The sequence below is a fragment of the Aspergillus vadensis genome (genome assembly GCF_003184925.1).
Source record: "Aspergillus vadensis CBS 113365 unplaced genomic scaffold BO88scaffold_31, whole genome shotgun sequence".
Classification (NCBI taxonomy): domain Eukaryota; kingdom Fungi; phylum Ascomycota; class Eurotiomycetes; order Eurotiales; family Aspergillaceae; genus Aspergillus; species Aspergillus vadensis.
The window spans coordinates 63,165-81,634 of NW_020292069.1; the positions used below are offsets into that span (position 1 = coordinate 63,165).

The following is an 18,470-nucleotide window of genomic DNA, read 5'->3' on the forward strand; positions in this document are numbered from 1 at the left end:
TTCTTGCGTCATACTAGCGACGATTCCTTTTCTGTATCACAGACCATCTAGATTTTCTCTTCTTCCAAAGAATGTAAAGCAAACCTCTTCGTCGTCACTCCCCCATGGGCTTTTCCGAAATTTGTATATTGTTGCCAGTACGTAGCCGATCGGTACTGTACACTGTTGATCCACAAAGGAGATGAAACGTCCTTAAGGATCAATGCCCATGCCTACAGGCTCCAACTTTGAGTGAGCGGTGTGTCGTCGCCGAGCTGCGCGAAGAACATGGGCCAATTGTTCCAATCGAAGGTATAGTTCTCCACTATTCCCAAATCATCTTCTATGATTGGTGGAGGTTCTTGAGTACTCAAGATAAAGTCCTGCACAGATGTGTTTTCATGACCTCTGTTAACTGGTAACGTTTCAGGGGGGCCAGTATTTGCTATCGATTCGCGCCGACCAATGCTCTGCTCGATCAAATTTAATGCCGAACGGCACCTCGATGCCAGCGTAGTATGTTTCTCGTAATCCTGGAGGATTTCTCGAGCATGTTGCAGAATGTCCTGCAAGCGAGCCGCAGAGAAGTACTCGACTATCTGCGGGGACGATTGGGCCGCAAGCAAGTTTGTTACAGCCATATACACATCTTCCTGAAGTTAGCTGGCAATATGTGCTTACTTAAGGTGCAACGTACATGAGACAGTGTACCAATTTGATGGCAAAATATACGCTTGTTTCTGCCCTGGGGAGTTCCGGAGGATGAATTCAATCATGTCAACGGCCGCTTTTGTGCAGTTCACCTGACATTGGAAAACCACGTGGGGCATAATCTGGTCATCGTCTGCATAGAGACCGGTACTGGGGGCACTTTCTGCCTTCTTTTGATGGATCTGTATAAGCAATATCCTAAACAGCAGAAGCCGGACTGAAAGATATCTTCGTGTACAAGAGATGTCAGTGGTCTCGTTTATGACATGTGTGCGTAGTAACAGACCTGGCGCGTAGGATATTGGCTTCACGAGTGATGTGCTTGGTTGGCGTTGGATCTTCCAGTTCCGACGGCATCTGGAAGAAGGGGTGCAGGCCGTGAGCCCAGTGTTTCAGAGCAGAATCGATGCGAAATAGACTCGCGAATTTATCGAAAAGCACAGCACAGCTCCCCTCACGGTCGTTGCGATTTTCGGAAACATGATGTCGCGCCGTGCTATCATCAATGGAGTAAAATGTCTCCAGTACTTCTGCTATGATGTGATGTAGTCGGCAAAATGATATGTAGAAGTTTAGTTTCGACGGTAGGCTGGGGGTTACAGTATCTCCACTGGATTCCTCGAAAATGAGCACGAGCGCGTTCAGCCCTTCTTGTGCGACAGATCGAGGAACTTTGAGAAGGCAGCCGAACGTCATGGCACAGATTCTAGAATGGCTTCAGCGTATACACTCGAAATTCCAGCTCTGGTGTCATACCTGTCCATAATAACGCAACCATTCCATACCTGGCACGCCAGGTTTCGCTCTTTTGGGTTGTCCATCCCCTGCGTTGTTTCAGGAATATGTAATCCGAGTTCCTGGGCGACATGAATCGCAGTCCCAATAATCCGGAAGCACTTCTGGGGCTCTTTTTCATGCTGGAGATAAACGGCTGTGAGCAACAGTATCTGAATAATTTCGATGTTGTACATGTCCATCAGATTGTACGACATCAGCGCCTGAGCTCGGTCGAAGAACACAACCGAGGACTGGTAGCGGTCAAGCGGGGTTGCCCCTTGAGATGCGACACAAGATGTGGCGAACATGAGATTCAGAAGGCAATGGAGGACGGTCTCGTCCATCATCAGTTCACCTTCATGAACCCATAGGGTCTCGTATGCGTTCTCAATTGAAGGTCGGTCTAGCCAGGGGTAGGCGCTGTCCACATAGTCCCAATAGAGGCTCAGAAGCTTGTCTGCCTGCTTCCTTGGTGGAACAGCAAATTGCACATCGGCGTGTGCTTTCTGGGAACGTTTGTGCAATTTCGGCAGACATCTCAGTGCTTTTGGTAGACCTGGAGTCCGGTTTTGTCTTTTATTGGTAGGGGTACTTGCTGCACCTGGCTGACTTCCGACATCTTGAAGAAAGTGTGCACCACTGGATGCACCAAATAAGCCGCCGGTTGGGACAGATTCACTGAAGCTGCTGGCAGCATCATCATTATTATTGGCTTGTGGGTAGTCTTCCGGTAGTTGCTCAGTTCTGCGGCTTGACTGCTCACTGATATCACCCTCACGGTATTCACAGGCTGTGGTATACGAGGTTCGTTTCCGTCTCAAACAGGGACCGCAGACTAATGCACGATAAGCCTAATTTAGTTCTCCACCACGTGTGACAAGGAATGTTATTGGTCTCTCTTACTTGGTCTAGCTCCGTCGCACTTGGTTTTCCTGGCCTTGCATACATTGCAGGCAATTCTGATCTTGGCCCGTTTCGGCTTGGGTTCTCTCACGGCCTCGCCATGTGGAGAAGAGTGGCCGGCATGGAATGAGAACATCATCATGCGAAGAGGAACACAACTTTCTTGGAAAAGGACGAGATTCCGAATTTCCATCCGAGGTTCTCGTATCCATCCCGTGCGATTATGTCATTCGCTTCCGTTCCCGATCGGGTAATCCGAGGTTTAGCGGATATTCGGCATCGATTATGAACCGGTTACCAGAAGCCCGAGGAATCAAAACTTGGAAGAATCGGTATGCCGGTGGAGCACGTTTCCGGTTGAAAGGTAGATACTTAATCGCTCAAGATATAATAGTACGGAACTTGAAGTGGCCGTTGAACAACGCTGGTCCCGAGCTTTCCGGCTACAGCTCAACATTTATATATCCTCACAGCATCTCCACTACGCTCTTAAGATTATTCAAATCGAACTTTAACACCATTACCACAACAACCACTACTCAAACCTAAAATATATACTATCATAATGGCACCTCGACCAGACCCTCCCGCAACGGGACGTGTTTACTTCCTCGACGTTGGAATCTCGAACTCTGAGCCCAATGGACGTCTTCTGACCTGCAAGCCCGATGGCTCGGATTTCCGCGAGCTGATCACACAACTCAACACCATGCCCGACGGTATCGCCATCGACTCTGTCCGCCAACATATCTACTGGACAAATATGGGGATCCCTTCTGCCGATGACGGATCCATTCAGCGCTGTGATCTTTCAGGGAACAATATAGTCACCATCATCCCAAAGGGATACACCCACACTCCGAAGCAATTGATCATTGCTCCACGATCCCAGAAGCTGTACTGGTCTGATCGCGAGGGCCGGAGAGTGATGCGAGCGAACCTAGATGGAAGCAAGGTTGAGGTACTATACAAGGCCACTTCAAGTGACGGCACGGACACACCGGCTGTGCTCGACTGGTGTGTGGGCATTGCAGTCGACGAGGAGGCACAATTGGTATATTGGACACAGAAAGGCCCGTCAAAGGGCAACCTTGGCCGGATTTATCGGATGGGGGTTGAGATGAGACAGGGAGAGTCAGCGGAGTCGCGGACAGATGTTGAATGTCTTATTAGTGGTCTTCCCGAACCCATTGACTTGGAATTGGATAACACTTCGAGGACGCTGTACTGGACGGATCGTGGAGATCCACCTCGTGGAAATACGGTGAATTCGATGGACCTTTCCAGTGTCCCTGTGAATAAGCTGGAACCAAAGATTCTGGTGCGCAAGCTTCATGAGGGAATTGGAATTGCCCTGGATACCAAGAATAAGCGTATGTTCTTTGGAGACTTGGGCGGCTCGTTGTACAGTGCCAATTTGAATGGTTCATGCAAGAACACCATTGTGGCTGATGTTGGGGGTGCGATCACTGGTGTGGCGTATGTTGGGGAATAGAGTATCATACAATTGAGATGGAAAGCTTTGTATATAGTATAGTCTTGTCTGATTTATTCCCCTCTTCTATGTTAGCTGCCTACGTGCTGCAGCTTTATTTATAAACATACATCATTTAGCATATATTGTTGTATCTAATGAACCATAGCATTGAGCATGCTTTCAAGCCATATATTTCTTGACTTGACCAATAGACCCTTCATCAGTACGAATATCTAAAGTGAACATTCTCTCTATCTGTCTGGTCGACGTCGGAATCCGTCCAGCCACTTGTGATTGTAATCCCGTCTTTCTTGCGATTCAAATATGTCGCATAGACTGCGAATCCAAGCAAGAGAAAAATCTCAACACAATATGCGACCAGCATGGCAATGATCCCGGATGTATATTGGGGTGCTTCATTGGACTTGAAGGCAAATAGCCCAACAATATTCCCAACACAGTACGAGATGAAGAAAATGGCATTCACAACCGATCGCTTGGTGGTCCCTCCTGTGTTTGCTGTGATGAGAGACATGATCATTGCGAATGATGCGGTATAAGTACTTGTAAGCTAGGATAAAATTAGCCACCATCATAAATTTGCCGTTGCAGGAAGTGATATACCCAGTAGCAAACAAGTAGAGCTATTTTGTGGTCTCTCGATATAGTATGGATCCCAACTGCCCCCGCCAGAGCGGGACACACATATATAGCACCGACGATACACCTCTTCTGCCCTGGCAGCCATCGCTGGATATACATGGCAGATACGTTGGACACCAATATTACCATACCGTACGGAATCTGGAACAGTGTCGTGACAAGATTCGAATATCCGAATCCCTCGATGATGAGACTCCCAAAGTTACTCGCCGCCCCGTTAACGACTTGCGTACAGACGCCACAGAGGAAGAAGAACCACGTTTTGGGATCTGTCAGGGCTTCCCACATCTGGTACCTTTTGATCTCGGACACCCTGGTGCCGGAGTGTACGGGACCGAGACGGTGGATGACGACATATTTTTCTTGTGCGTTAAGCCAGCGACTGTGCTATTAGCAGCGGTATTCCTAAACAGAAGGAGAGACACCTTACGCAGTAGACGGCCCATCCGCAAGAGTAAAGAACATAAATATCCCCCACACAGAAGATATAGCACCAATTATAATGAATTGGTACTGCCACGACGCCAGATTGCCTTGAATATGGCCGATAGCAAATGCCAACAGCCCTCCAAACGCATTTGCAATACCAAGAAAGGTGGACCACCATCCTATTCTAATCGGCTGTTCCTCAATAGTATACCATGTTGCTGTGATGAGGAGATAGGCTGGTGTGGAGCATGACTCGAGAGCACCCAGGATAAATCGCAGACCGAGAAAGGGTTGAAAATGCGTACATGCCGCCAGAGCCATAGTCACTCCGCCCCAGATGAAGATATTGACAGACAGCCATTTGGACACGGAGAGTTTCTGCATGGCAAAAACAGAAGGGTATTCGAACTGCCCATGTCAGTAAAGTATACTGTCTCGAGGTTGGGCCGATAGCTATACGGCGAGATATCCAAAGTAGAACATGCTCCCTGTCGGTGTTAGCGTGTTAATGTATGGAAGTCGGCTGCCCATACCCAACCAACTATACTCAGTCCCTCTTAGATGTAAATCTTCCTTCAGCCCAAACACAGCGGCGTAGCCCATCATTGCTTTATCGATGTAGGTATTGAGATATGTTATGCAGATGAATGGAATGACCATCCAATCGACTTTCCTGATTACCCGACGTAGGAGAATTGGGTCGAATTGTGCTGGCCATTGTGTTTCGTCTAACTTTTGATCCTGCTCCACTGACTCGAGATGGTCTGTAGTTGTTTTGGGATCATTCATATTTGCTGTCAATTATGGCTAGATACCAGAGAACGGTTGAGCGGATGCTCTTAGATTATCGTCCCCGTATACATGGGTTGTTTTATATAAACATTCCGATTAAACTTTCCTTCCAGTTAACAGGTCAGAGAGAAAAAATTGCAGTTGAGAAACACCCCGCATCAGCGACCATCTTCTACTCACCGCTGGCCAATTGCTCTGCCAATTCCTAGTACAGTAGCCCGGGGCCCCGGAATATCAATTGTGGGGACTGGCTGAAGCTAGTCTGGGCGGATATGTTTGTTATTTGCTAGGGAACCGGACCACAGGCGAGGTGGCTGCTTTCTTAGAGTTAGCAGCGGATTGCGATCGCGAGGATCCTTTCTTATTTATGCACTCACTCCAAGCATTGACTGTGCATTTGTCTGAATATGGCATATCCGCGTCGGAAAAGTGAGATATCGGAGGCTTTTCCGCTCCGATACCCACTTACAAAACTCTTAGTTGGTCAGCCTGGGTTAAGGAAGAGGTATAGCACGGACTGGTTGGAAAAAATATAGAACTGGCAGGCAATATTGGAATGATAGAATGAGGCAGTGATTTATTTACTTTCCGTAAAATGCATGTGAGTTGCGTTCGAAGGTGTTTCTCGTGTTTTTGGCGTTTTCCAGGGAAGCCGCAGCGACGCTTGATTTACGTGACAATGTGTGAAACCTCAGGTTTCAGACATTCATAGTTGAAGAAGTTCAGTATCTATTTCATGCGAGGAATTGTATCAATGGGCCCATCAAGCACAAATCTTGCATTTTAAACAAGCTTTGTGCTACTATGATTATAACGTGCGGAAAAGCACCCAAATCCGCCCCTCGCCACGGTCGGATCTATCAACCCTTCCATCATTGCGAATACGAATTTCCCCGTATTTTGGAATTCTACGACCCCCACACATGAAGCATTATCCCCAGGGTAAACTCCGAGATGCGTCCTATAATCCCAGGGGTTTCTCCATATAACGAGCCCAGATTGTCTCATCACCACCGCACCTGCAATGGAGCCTTCTGTCTCTTTTGACTCTCTCCCTCTGCAGAAGGACGGTCCCCACGGAAATGCCTGGGGCCTTTTTGGTCCAACCGACCAGCTAGGTATGCTGAATCGCCTCACACCCGAGACAACGAGGGAAGCAGCAATAGAAATCCTCGATGGGGTGCGCGTATCCACCGACTGGTCACTGAACAGTATGCAAAAGCCGTGTTTTGGCCGTTCAAAACTCGAACACGTCGTGAAGAACAAAGCACCCCGAGCTGTCAACGATGACAGCCTTGCTTTCAATACGCAAATTAGCTCTCAGTGGGACGGATTCAGGCACTACGGCTACCAGAATGAGAAGATCTATTTAAACGGGTGTACTCTGGAGGAGATCCAAACTGGGGATAGAAATGGAATTCATGGTTTGTTTCATATCCTTTTCCGACAACTGCATGCAGTTCTGATCATCTCAGTGTGGGTTGAAAATGGGGGGGTTGTAGGACGCGGCGTTCTCCTTGATTATGCCTCCTGGGCGCAAGCACATGGAGAATCAATCAACTGTTTTGTTACCACATCCATCCCTGTCTCTACACTAAAGGACATCGCCACTCATCAAGGAACAACATTCAAGAAAGGCGACATCCTATTTATCCGCACAGGCTGGACCCGTGCCTATGAAAAGCTCTCTGCAGAAGAGTGCCAAGAGCTCGCCGATCTCAAGATCCCACCAGCGATTGGTGTCGAATCATCCGAAGACACCCTGCGCTGGATCTGGGATGAAGGCTTCGCAGCTGTTGCGGGGGACATGCCTAGCTTTGAAGCATGGCCGTGCCAGAATACTGACTTCTGGTTGCATGAGTGGTTGCTGGCGGGCTGGGGCCTCCCCATTGGAGAGTTGTTTGATCTGGATCGATTAAGCCAAGAGTGTCGGAAGAGGAACCGATGGAGCTTTTTCTTCAGTAGTGTTCCGCTGAAGGTAGGGAATTACTGTTAGTTTGTTGGTGGTTCGATGCTAACTAGTCTAGGTGCCTGGTGGGGTGGCTAGTCCGCCTAATGGTGTTGCTATCCTCTGATTAGCCCTACGTCGAAGAATTATGGATTCCTGTAAATATGATATCATAACGAATCACAATATCCAATAATGAATACCACTCATTCATTGGTACGAGGAACAAGCAGCCAGCGTGGCTTTGGACATACTGCAAAATTGACGAATAGTGAACATCTATCTTGTCAGTAATTCAATCTCCACATGCAGATAGGAAATATCGAAGTTGCGACTGCTTAAATTGATTCCGAATGAATTCTAGTGCCTAGGGACACTAGCTGTGGGGTTCAGGGCAATAGCAATCACCATGCCCCGACACATGTCCACCATAGTCTTGGTTACATACTTTGCGCTACACTCAATTACAGAGCTTTATCAACGGGCACCGATTCCATTTATCCCTCTCATGCGGTTTTAAAATAAGAGTATTCACTTCGCATTGACTATTGAGTATGATGTGATTTCCAGCTCCTATACAACATTCGACACAATCAGTCGATTCAAAGACAAACAAAATATGCTAACGCCCTCCCTTGCAGCACTGCTGCATCCGGACCTCGCCGGATAACTCCAAAATCCCATAACGCCGTTATTTGCTATTCTTCTTCTTCTGCTGCTCCAAAATGTCAATGTAGACGTGGCCCAGAGGTCCAGCCTCTGGGCTCCATCCCCCATGTTCGACACGATACTTGTTATTACTATCCAGCATCTCGACGATGTTCACGCTATTGCCCTGGCGATTATCCCAGTGCAATTCGCAGATCTTTTCCTCGTCGTGGAAAAGGTCCAGCCGGCCCTCACTGCCGCGGCGACCGCGAGCACAGATCTCACCGATGCCGTACGAGGGGATGGTGATTTCATCAATCTCGTCCTCGGTGAGGGACTGTCTGCGGTTATTGGGGTCGTGGAATTCACCACTGTTCGATGAGATTATCGGTCAGTATACCAGAAAAGGACCTCTAATCAATGTGACTTCATTTAACAGTCAAAGAGACGACGTACCCTTCGATGACGGTGTGACGGACGGAGATCTCGCCCTTGTCCAGGTGGTCCCGGATGTGGAAGGAGACCCATTGGTCGTCCATGGGGCCGGCTGCAGGCATCTTGAATGAAGCAGGGCAGAAGGTGAGTAAAAAGGGTTATGTATATCTATGTATGCTGTGATGCTTTGAGGATGATGGGAGAGAGAAGAGCGAGTCGAGCAGCTACCGAAGGGGGTATTTATTGCTTGAGGCCCGGCTGTGGGGTGATTCAGAAACGGGTATTGGAAAGGGCTGATCAGTTTTCCATTTGTTGGATGAATGAATGGAGAGGAGACCAGAGACAGAGGGCAAAGCAGAGAAAGAGGATCAGATGACGGCAGGGTGGGTTGATGTGGTTGGCCCGACGGTGGGCTGATCCACGGATGGAGAGCTGCAGATGCTGGGATTGTGGGGGTGGGCCGGCAAGTGACGGGCTGCTGCTCACTGCTTCTTTGGCGAGTCTATTGTGGTGTTACTTGGTGGCGTCATGGCCCGTGGTATCTTTGTCGCTGGCACCGATGGCATCACCACTTTTCCTGTGCAGCAGCTGCTGCTTAGGTTTGCTTCGCCTGTTACCCCCGGCTTGTCTTCCCCGCACCACTGGGCCAATAATCACCAGTTGCGGTTCCAGGGATCGGCAGAGCTGTCGATGCTGGTCCATCCTCTTAATTGGATGTCATCTCGCCTTTCTCCCTTGGTGGCGAGATGGCTGGTCTGGAAAATTGGCCAGAGAGACCTGGCCAGAAATGTTTCAGGTTGGCAGTCTTCAACAAACTACAAAGTTGTTTCTGCGCCCTCGTATTAATGGGACCAACCAGCTCGGTTTCATCTATTGGCTTGGGTCTCCAAAGTACCTGGCTTCTGAACCACTGTATCTTCTTATTACTTCTTTAGGATGTGATGCCTGCAACTCATTCTTGGACATGCAGGAGTCGTGGCGGGTGCTGATAGGAGGGCAGACTCAACGTCGAGGGCTAGATTCTTTGGGGTTATAGCTCACAAATAACGGGCTGCGTTGATCGGAAGGAGTTGTACATTATGTAGAGAACGGCGCCTCGCTTTGCACGTCGCCAGGATAAGTGTACCTTTCACTTGCATGCCTTAGAAGTCAATGCATAGCAAAGCAGTAGTGGAGAGTCGACTAGTAGATTGCCTGCCATCCGAGACAAGCACACCAATGCAGGCAGGAATTGGCCGAAAGTTAGGGATGCACTACACATAACTTACTTGACATACCATCACTAGATCGGGGCATGATCATCAACGACACTCCATGCACTGGCAGTCTTCTTGCAGCAAATGTCTGTCTCAGCCGATCGGATGAAGATCCGCCCGACCCAACGTGACCACTTGCCTGCCTTTGTCCGGCCACTGATGATCCCTCCCCCTCATTCAGAGCAGTACTAAGTAAGTAGAAACCATGTTAGGGATCGGAAGACTCATCTAACCAGATGAAGCGTAGATCGTCAAGCTCAATTCCCCGCGCGACAGATACGACGTCCGGCCGTCTCGAGCACGAATGAGCAGCACACTGCTCGGAACGGTCGCGCAGTCCATCGACTCATGCAGGCGACGTCAGCTGGTAAGATTGCAGATTTACCAGAGAGAAATTGACGATAATCTGTTATTTAGTAAAGTGTGAGCTTCTAGATGCCAATATGCCCACCCGATGCAGTAGATGAAGGGTTCTCGAAACAGCGTCGAAAAGAGGTCACGTGCCCATACGATCTCCTAGACAGTGACAGTATCATGCCAGTCATCAGTCAGAGAGAAATAGTAGCGTACCCCAGCTTGCTAGTCCGAGTTGGCCAGGAACATTCGGAATCGAAAAGCCAATTCTGCGTGGATGGCACGGCTGCTCCCATGTCACGCGGGAGCGGCTTGTTGCGGTCCAGATGCAAGGCAGAGGCGGGGATGGCTAGTAGTTAGTTTCATCCGCCCAATTGCTCGATACTCACTGGTTCTGGATGCATGGGTCGCATCGGATGAAGGAGGTTAACACTGGCAATATGCTCACCCCGCTCGAGCAGGTGGAACTGCATCTGAATCCTGGTCAGTCTCTGCAACAACCATCAGCGAGTCAAGAGCCCGTCAAGTACGGACAGCATTCGTGTCTTGCGTAATCAAACGAAGTATGACTGAAGTGAAAGATCGAGTGGACACATCGCTTTTGTGTTTTATAAGGAATTACGGTTTACAAAGCCCGGATGGGCAAGTCGAAGGTGGAAGTGAAATGATGCACATCGCCTGTCAAGGAGCTTCGAGGATATCATACATGCGTGCAAAGAAGAGAAGCAATTGCCTCGGACTTCTTGCTCTATAATAAAGCGAACAATTCTTCTAATCGCCGCTTTGCGATCACCTGATACAAAGACCGCAGGCGCCCCTTGTTAGGGGAGGATGCCTTGACCAGTCGAAATCTGAGCCTTTCAGGCTTCATAGTTATAGCAGAGGTATCCTCCAACGGGGTTCATCACGTCGGCTACCGTGACATCCGGCATTATCTCGAATGTGGTCAAGGTATAATTGAGGGTTGTCTGCGGCCAGCCTGATGCGGGCTCGACATTAGCCGATTCATTGATGGCAGGGCCACCCATGTCCCAGAGATGCTTGGCGGGATCATTCATCTGCCACCGGTACCACAGACGGTCGATGTAGCCATGGTGCAGATAGAAGAGTGGGTCACCTGGAGAGGTCTTTACATCCGCCATCTAGTATTTTACTTTCGCGTCAGTTCCTTGAATTCACCCTCTTCACGTCAAGAAAAGCAGGCACTCACCACTCCACCAACCGCCCAGTGACCTCCTCGGTGAGGCGTGGCCGCAATGCAAGCGAAGTATTCGTCGTAGCTGTCGAATGTATTGCAGTGGGCGACTGCCGCACCGGTAGTATTCAATATCGCCTCGTAATTTCCCCAGCTGCGGTTCATGCAGAACACCGTGTTTTGTTCCTGGGGACCAATATGTTCCGTGTAGTACGCAAAAGCCCCATCGGTCACACATCCATCAGGTTCCGTGCCATTGCCACCAAACGCATCTGCATCCCACATCTCCGACCGGAACAAATTCCCGGAATCCGTGTCGTATGCCTCATTCCACCATCTCCAATGTAGTCAGCTTCCTGTCTTCTTGTGCCAATAAAATGGGCTCAAAACCTACGCCATTGGACCGGTATAGCCACACTGCTCCTTCAGCAATGTTTCGTATACATGCAGGAAGTATCGGTGCCAGGGCAGGAATTGGCCCTATTCTGTCAGATTTCGGTTCTGCCACTTTGTATCGAAAGACTCACCACGCTATGGATAATGTCACCCACCGGGGTGTCAGTAAGGGCACGGTGCAAAGCCTGCAGATCGCTGAAGCGGTTGGTGGTGGCCTCTAGCCCCGTTTGCGCAGGAAGATCCATCAAACAATTGACTCCCTTAAGATAGCTTTGCTGTTCAACCTTGGTCATATTCCGCCACTCCTTTCGAATGCTCATCTTCTCCGGCGTACATCCCCCTGAGAATAACCCTGGATCAAGGCTGGTCACGGCATCAGAAGCTGGTATTTCGCTGGTAGAGGCCAGCCCAATGGCGGCCAAAAGCCAAAAGGCGGAAAGCATCATGTTTAACGTATTGGGCAGCAAGATTCTAGCCCGCCGGCGGTTGGTATAATAAACAACAGTTAGGAAAGGAGACGCGACGACTTCTCTCTCGACGGCGATCCACTCGGCTTTTGCCCTAAGAAGGAATCAGCGAAGAGGAGACGCGGCAGCTTAAGTCTGTTCTTCAATAAATCATCGCAGATAGTTCTATCGATCTTCATTCTTTAGCTCATGCTGATTTCGGCCACCTCTCCTTGCCGACATCCCGAAATACCCGGATAACTCAGTGTTCAGACAGCCATGTCCAGCTTCCAAGATTGCGATAAAGATATTCCAAGCGTCTACCAACCGATTGACTAGCAGGTCCGCGCCTCAGCCTTGGTGGGGCTGTGCTGGTTTAGCGACATGTCTGGTTTTCCTGTTTGGTATGCGAGGTGCATTCCAGAGACAAATCGCCCAACCACGGCGGGCATGTAAACTCAATTGCTCTGGCTTTGCGAAATTGCAAAGGTCTCAATACTTTCGGCTACTACTGTGGCACCTCGGGGTGGATACAGGCAAGTTTCCCCCTATACGGAGCCGTCGGCGACCTACGCTAACGCGGCCTCTCGCAGTCAACAACATCCGACTCCCACTCGATAAGATTTGAGTCTTCATTCCCGCGCCGTCGCCAAATATGTGGCTGAACATTCCGCCCTGCACCCCTGCCATCTCTTATTCGCGAAGGCCGGTTGTCAGCACTAGCGAACCCATGCAAGCCAGTGTCGTCGACAGCGGAATGGGCAACAACAAGAAAGGCGTCCATGACGCCCTTTTTCCAAACCATCATTTGACACTCGATTCGCTGTGTTCTGGCTCTCCTTCATTGTATCACTATCTTGCTACTTTTCCAAAGAACAGGAGCGAGCTGCCGGCGATCGACGGTGCAGTCTGCGTCGAGCTCGCAACCCCTGGTACAAAGGGAATGTACCCCGGTCATCCAACTACGTGAGGGCGGCAGCCATGCGGTTTTGTCTAGAACTGAATTCTACCAGCCTTGCCAATGGTAAACGCATCCGACTATGCAAAGAGACAGTCAGACTTCAGACCAAAGCGCAGCGAGATCACAAGGTGATGCAGCTACTCATGCCGCATGCCTTTACAGCAGCATCCGTAGTACGGATGAGTCAGAGTCAAGGGTCTTTGAACGCTGCCCGTCAACACCTGTGAACTAGGGCAAGCATTCTATGAGCGAGGTGCCAGCCACAGTCTTCCAAGGTGGCGCATGTCGACGAGCATATTGGCCATCATGGTTGGGCTGATGGCCTCAATTTGCGAGTGAACCTAGCCAAGATTCAGAGCGAGGCCTATTTCAGCCAAAGTCCAAGGCGCTTATAAGCAACGCACTGAGATATGTGTCCAGCTGGGTAGAGCACACGCACATCGCCTACTGCGCTTGAATACTTCGGCCACGCACCTATGCTTGAGCCTTCCAGGCGTACGAAGAGCGACCAGTGCATAGCGCTCACCCGGCCCGTGTATTGGCAATCCGTCAGACAACACCCAATATTGAACCAGTCAAACTTCCAGTCCCACTGCAACAGCCTGTCATCAAATCACCACCGGCGATTGTAAGCTCATCTGGCTCTGTGGAGTGGGAGGGCCGAACATAGTGAACGCTTCCAGAGTCTGACGCCAAATTCCCGTGTCCCAATCGTTGTGCATCAGGGATTCAAGATATACAGCAGCTTCTGGCTGCATGGGTATTTGACTTGGCGTCCAGTGGGACTGTGAGTCGAAAATGATTGAAGGAGGCGGGCCCTGCCATGAGACAGGGGGTCGAGGCGGACCATAAGCCTCGCTCGGATGTTGCACCACATGACTGATACTGCACTGGCGCTGCGCCTCGCTTTTGCTTTTCTCTAGCCATGCCACCATGCTTATCACACGGCAGTTCGACCAGATATCATCACCAAGAGAGAGAGAAGCAATCTTTCGCATTGTGGCCAGAACGTCCTCGTGGACCCGCCGACTATCTATCTCTGGTGTCGGATGGTTGTAGTTTCCAAATAGCAGGCTCACCTTGGCAAGAACCAGCATCACGTACCAAAGGGTATAATATGAGGAAGCCGGCAGGTGCACCGCCACGTCCGCTGGCACCTGCAGATACGTGGCAAGGACCCGGTGAGCGGAGGCCGTAAGATGCTGCAGCCGATTGATCTCCCGAAGTCGGAAGACATCTCTGCGACGCTGCACGGCTTGACCTAAGGTCAAGGTAGTGAGTGCGGTGAGCTCCAGACGAAGGGCCCCTGGTGATCAGATGGTTAGATATCCGAGTTATGGGCATCATTCTTTAAGCCAGCAACTCACAATTGTCACACGAGGCGAGGCGTGATAGCTGTTCCTCAGTCTGTCTCTCTTGCCGTTCGATGGATTCTACAATCTGCTCCCAGGACGCATCCCGGGGGTGGTAGGAGCAGAGGCATACGTCTTCATCGAAAACACATTGCGTACGTCGCAAGAAATTGTTGGAGAGGATATAGTCCCCCAGTAGGACATCGCTGGGGTATTCGGGTTTCCGAGCAAGATCCTCCACACATTGGGCAATCCATCTGGTGTGTCTCATCGTCACCTGTCGGCGAAATAAAGTCGATCTTCGAGGTGATTGTTAGTCTGAATGCACAGCTTTGAAGAAAAGAAACTAATGTCACAGGCAACACTCACGTGCAACACAGGTGGTAGCAGCCTAGCAGAGCCCTCTGCTCTGTGGGATTCGAATGATGGCGTTGGTTGTCCGCGGGCTCTGGAGGGATAGGCTGCATCCGGATGTTCTCGTCCTTGTCTATCCCCAAATCGACGACCACCATGTGGGCCATTTCAAGTAGCATGTACTTGTGGATATGCGGGGTCCGCCAGTGGTAATGAAACCATGCGCAATGAACGAGAAGCCCCAACAGCAGATCGAGATTGCGTTCGCTCTTGGCGATTAGACGAGTGGCCGCCGTTTCGCGGACGAGAGCCTCCAGTTTGTGTTGCAGGAGCGGTTTGTGTTCCATACACACGGTGACGATGCACAGCAGGAGGAAAGGTGAGCGCTGGCGGAGGACCTCGATCTCCATATCGGAGGAAACCATGACGAAAGGAAATTGGGCCATTTTCTGGGTACGGAACTTGTCCATAAGCTCATCGGCCTCGCGTAGGGTGACCAACCCGCCGAGAACGGGATCCCCCGATGCCTCATCGCTAGGGCGAGAGCTTTCCCGGCGGTGGTAGAGTCGCGGCGAGTCTGGTGGGTGCGTGGACGGAGTTGCACTGGAGAGACTGCCGTGGTGGGACGATTCACCTTGCTAGGTTACGGTTAGAGCAAGCCTTGTTGAAACCACAGTGGCAAGTTGGGGGGAAGAGAAATTGCATACCTTCTGGCCCAGTTGCGCTGCCAGATTATCAATTTGCTCCTGAAGGGCATCAATGCGGGTTTTCCTGTGGAGGCGTAGGGAAGATCAATCAGCCAATAGTTGGTCAACGGGAATATGTGCAGTAGTAGTAGTAAGTAGTATGTGATAGTAGTGATCATAAGGCTGGGATTGTGGATCATGCTGGATGCAGGCTAATCGGGCAGTTTGTGGGATTATCGGAAGAAAAAAAAAAAATAAAAAAAAAAGAAGGATCAAGGATAAAATAAAAGAAAATAAATAAATAAAACAAAGAGCGAAAATGTAGAGTGACAGGCCAAAATGCAGAGCAGCCAATTGCACACTAATTACTTATACACTTCTTACTACTCAAGGTAGTAAGTACAGTACTCACCTGGGACGGGTGATATGGGGGGACTCAGGCAGCGAACATGGCTGGCCCAAACGGGTGCAGCGGACGCACGTGCCCGTGGGGGGAACAGGCACGCAGCGGACTTTCAATCGGACACATCGGACGCAGGCATGGCGTCGCGGTGGCTGCTTGCGATTCATTTGCTTCCCGCAGTAAATTGTGGGTTCGTCACCGTCAGAGCCAGACACGATGCAAAGCACGTTGGGAATAAGGGAGGGAGGGGTTGGACGTGGCAGGAATGGGGGGAGGAGGAAGTGGGAAGATGCAGGGGGGAGAATTGTGCTGTCTGGCTTGCTCGCGTCGAGTACGTAGTAGTACTAGTAACTACTACTAGTAGTTAGTGCTGACGGGATTATTATTCTTAAGGAAAACAAGAGGAAAGAGGGAAAAGTCACATGAGACGGGCCCGCGCTTCCCTTTCCTCCCTTCTACTCTACTCTTCCTCTCTTCTACATACTCTATACTGTTACTTTTCATCCTCACTTTTCATCTCTTTCCAGTACCATTGTGCTGAGTATTCTTTTGTCATCTTCATACTATTAACTACATCTCACCCCTTACTGATTTCACGACAGTAGTACGTCTTTGCGTTGCAGGGTCCCCGCCAAGGGCCACCAATCCAGAGGCTGCTCTAAGCGGGAGGCTGCACTAGAACCTCCCCCTAGAGATGCGGCATCGGTGCGACCGAGTCGGAGTCGGAGCAGGAGTCGGTCGCACTGACTACTGAGTAGTATTTGAGCACTAGACAAACAACGGTTCAGCTCGTCTGGCCAACGACAATACGTACTGCTCAACTTCGCTCACACACGCTCTTATCAATCTCTGCTTTTTTAAAGGACGAATCAACTTGTTCAACCAGCGATCGCCTTTTCTGGTCTAGCCGTCCGGAGAACCAGACGAACTGGTGGATCACCGATCGCTGTCACGCTCCACTCTTCCACTCCATGGCTCCAGCTCTCGACATAACAGACAACCGTTCGGGTCATGTGCTGTAGCTCTAATCTTATTTGACTTATCACATCAGCCATTTAGATCCTCTTATCTGACAGCTCGTCACGTTACGGGCGCATACCGGTAGCATGACTGGCTGTTCAAGAGTCACGTCGGGATACTACTGTGTCCGGTCGGCTCTTATGCGTGATGAGCGACGTGGAACATCTAAACGCAGGAATGAACCTTACATTTGCATTGACGAACCCATTAAGCATCCTTGGATTGTCGTTTCACCCTTCTGCCCCTTCGTGTCAAGGTCTTAGGACACCTGTCCATGGGTGTCATGAGAACATTCCCGGAATATCCCGTTGAGATAAGGTTCTTACCCCGTAGCAGAGTGGACTGTTCATGGTTATACTTTGGAGAAACAGCTTATCCAGCCTGATTCTGTCGGTACACAAACTATACTCGTGCCTCCCTTGGTCAGACTTGTACTCTGCATTCCTCGGTAACGTTTATTTGAGCACTATTCTCAGCCTAGTGCATCACAAGAGCGGTTCTATATGATGTCCCGTACAGTTCCTTTTACGAGATACCTTCCAACACCTTGATTCGTAGCATGATCGTAGATTCTTGAGTGACCTTCAAATCTTAATCATTACTCACTGATTCATTACTCCAACAACACTTTTACACAAGGCCAAATTGTACAGCCTAAATGCGTTGATGGTACACATACCACATGGATAACCCTACGCTCTCTCTAGCCACCACATCATTGAAAAGCATGTTTACAACTCTATAGTACATACAGTGAGGAGAAAGCGAGTCATTGCAGAAATAACAAATAAAGAAAGGAATGAATGGACAGTCAAGAAGTACGGGGGAAACAGAATCTCTTTTCTCTTCCCAAAGCTTCGGGGACGGCACTGGTCGCCTGGAAAACGGCCTGACCACCCAAGGTAACTCATTGAGACAGCTCGTCAAACACAATCCCATCAAGTCTAGGGTGAACCTCGGCTGGTATGACGTTCACGGATGGCGTGCAGCTAGAAGAGACTGTGATGGCCATGACTGCTCTACCTGTAGAACACTATGGGCAGTGCTCAGGGCGCTTGCTAATCGTATGACGCATCGTTTCGATCTGTGCCCGTCTTCTAGAGACGCAGACGTAATCGCCAGACAGGCCAAACGTAGTATGTTTCATTTCTTTCAATGTCAATCGGTCGGCCTACCATATCCACCTCACTATAGACCATCAGACCCAGCCAGTCCTGCTCCCACCTGCTGATAAACAGAAAACCTCAGATGTCCCAATACCTTCTCTTTGTTTCAACTGTTACAT

The 18,470-nt window shown here is 49.8% G+C and overlaps 7 protein-coding genes across 7 annotated transcripts; 2 read left to right on the forward strand and 5 right to left on the reverse strand.

Annotated features, from left to right (window-relative positions):
- Positions 1–49: 49 nt before the first annotated feature.
- On the reverse strand, positions 50–2,512 carry BO88DRAFT_474458 (Zn(II)2Cys6 transcription factor; the record flags this gene model as incomplete). Its single annotated transcript, XM_025711821.1, has 5 exons — positions 50–628; positions 677–918; positions 977–1,396; positions 1,447–2,302; positions 2,371–2,512. The coding sequence occupies 5 exons, from the start codon at positions 2,510–2,512 to the stop codon at positions 213–215; spliced, it is 2,076 nt and encodes a 691-aa protein (XP_025558078.1). The 3' UTR covers positions 50–212.
- A 423-nt stretch (positions 2,513–2,935) lies between these two features.
- BO88DRAFT_474460 (YncE family protein) lies at positions 2,936–3,865 on the forward strand (the record flags this gene model as incomplete). Its single annotated transcript, XM_025711822.1, has 1 exon — positions 2,936–3,865. The coding sequence occupies one exon, from the start codon at positions 2,936–2,938 to the stop codon at positions 3,863–3,865; it is 930 nt and encodes a 309-aa protein (XP_025558079.1).
- A 129-nt stretch (positions 3,866–3,994) lies between these two features.
- Positions 3,995–5,728, reverse strand: BO88DRAFT_474467 (MFS allantoate transporter; the record flags this gene model as incomplete). Its single annotated transcript, XM_025711823.1, has 5 exons — positions 3,995–4,418; positions 4,553–4,892; positions 4,941–5,347; positions 5,399–5,427; positions 5,473–5,728. 5 exons carry the CDS (start codon positions 5,726–5,728, stop codon positions 4,068–4,070), a joined length of 1,383 nt encoding a protein of 460 aa, XP_025558080.1. The 3' UTR covers positions 3,995–4,067.
- A 924-nt stretch (positions 5,729–6,652) lies between these two features.
- BO88DRAFT_374568 (uncharacterized protein) lies at positions 6,653–7,895 on the forward strand. Its single transcript, XM_025704305.1, has 3 exons — positions 6,653–7,155; positions 7,207–7,709; positions 7,759–7,895. Exons 1-3 carry the CDS (start codon positions 6,756–6,758, stop codon positions 7,804–7,806), a joined length of 951 nt encoding a protein of 316 aa, XP_025558081.1. The 5' UTR covers positions 6,653–6,755; the 3' UTR covers positions 7,807–7,895.
- Positions 7,896–8,301: 406 nt separating this feature from the next.
- BO88DRAFT_408487 (aegerolysin family protein) lies at positions 8,302–8,930 on the reverse strand. The gene is made up of 2 exons (XM_025707725.1): positions 8,784–8,930; positions 8,302–8,698 (listed from the first exon to the last, which is right to left on the reverse strand). Exons 1-2 carry the CDS (start codon positions 8,882–8,884, stop codon positions 8,371–8,373), a joined length of 429 nt encoding a protein of 142 aa, XP_025558082.1. The 5' UTR covers positions 8,885–8,930; the 3' UTR covers positions 8,302–8,370.
- A 2,052-nt stretch (positions 8,931–10,982) lies between these two features.
- Positions 10,983–12,736, reverse strand: BO88DRAFT_180791 (tyrosinase family protein). The gene is made up of 4 exons (XM_025701736.1): positions 12,095–12,736; positions 11,962–12,047; positions 11,583–11,904; positions 10,983–11,514 (listed from the first exon to the last, which is right to left on the reverse strand). The coding sequence occupies exons 1-4, from the start codon at positions 12,407–12,409 to the stop codon at positions 11,233–11,235; spliced, it is 1,005 nt and encodes a 334-aa protein (XP_025558083.1). The 5' UTR covers positions 12,410–12,736; the 3' UTR covers positions 10,983–11,232.
- Positions 12,737–13,978: 1,242 nt separating this feature from the next.
- Positions 13,979–16,304, reverse strand: BO88DRAFT_429646 (uncharacterized protein; the record flags this gene model as incomplete). Its single annotated transcript, XM_025709175.1, has 5 exons — positions 13,979–14,676; positions 14,738–15,021; positions 15,092–15,714; positions 15,784–15,847; positions 16,288–16,304. 5 exons carry the CDS (start codon positions 16,302–16,304, stop codon positions 13,979–13,981), a joined length of 1,686 nt encoding a protein of 561 aa, XP_025558084.1.
- Positions 16,305–18,470: the final 2,166 nt, after the last annotated feature.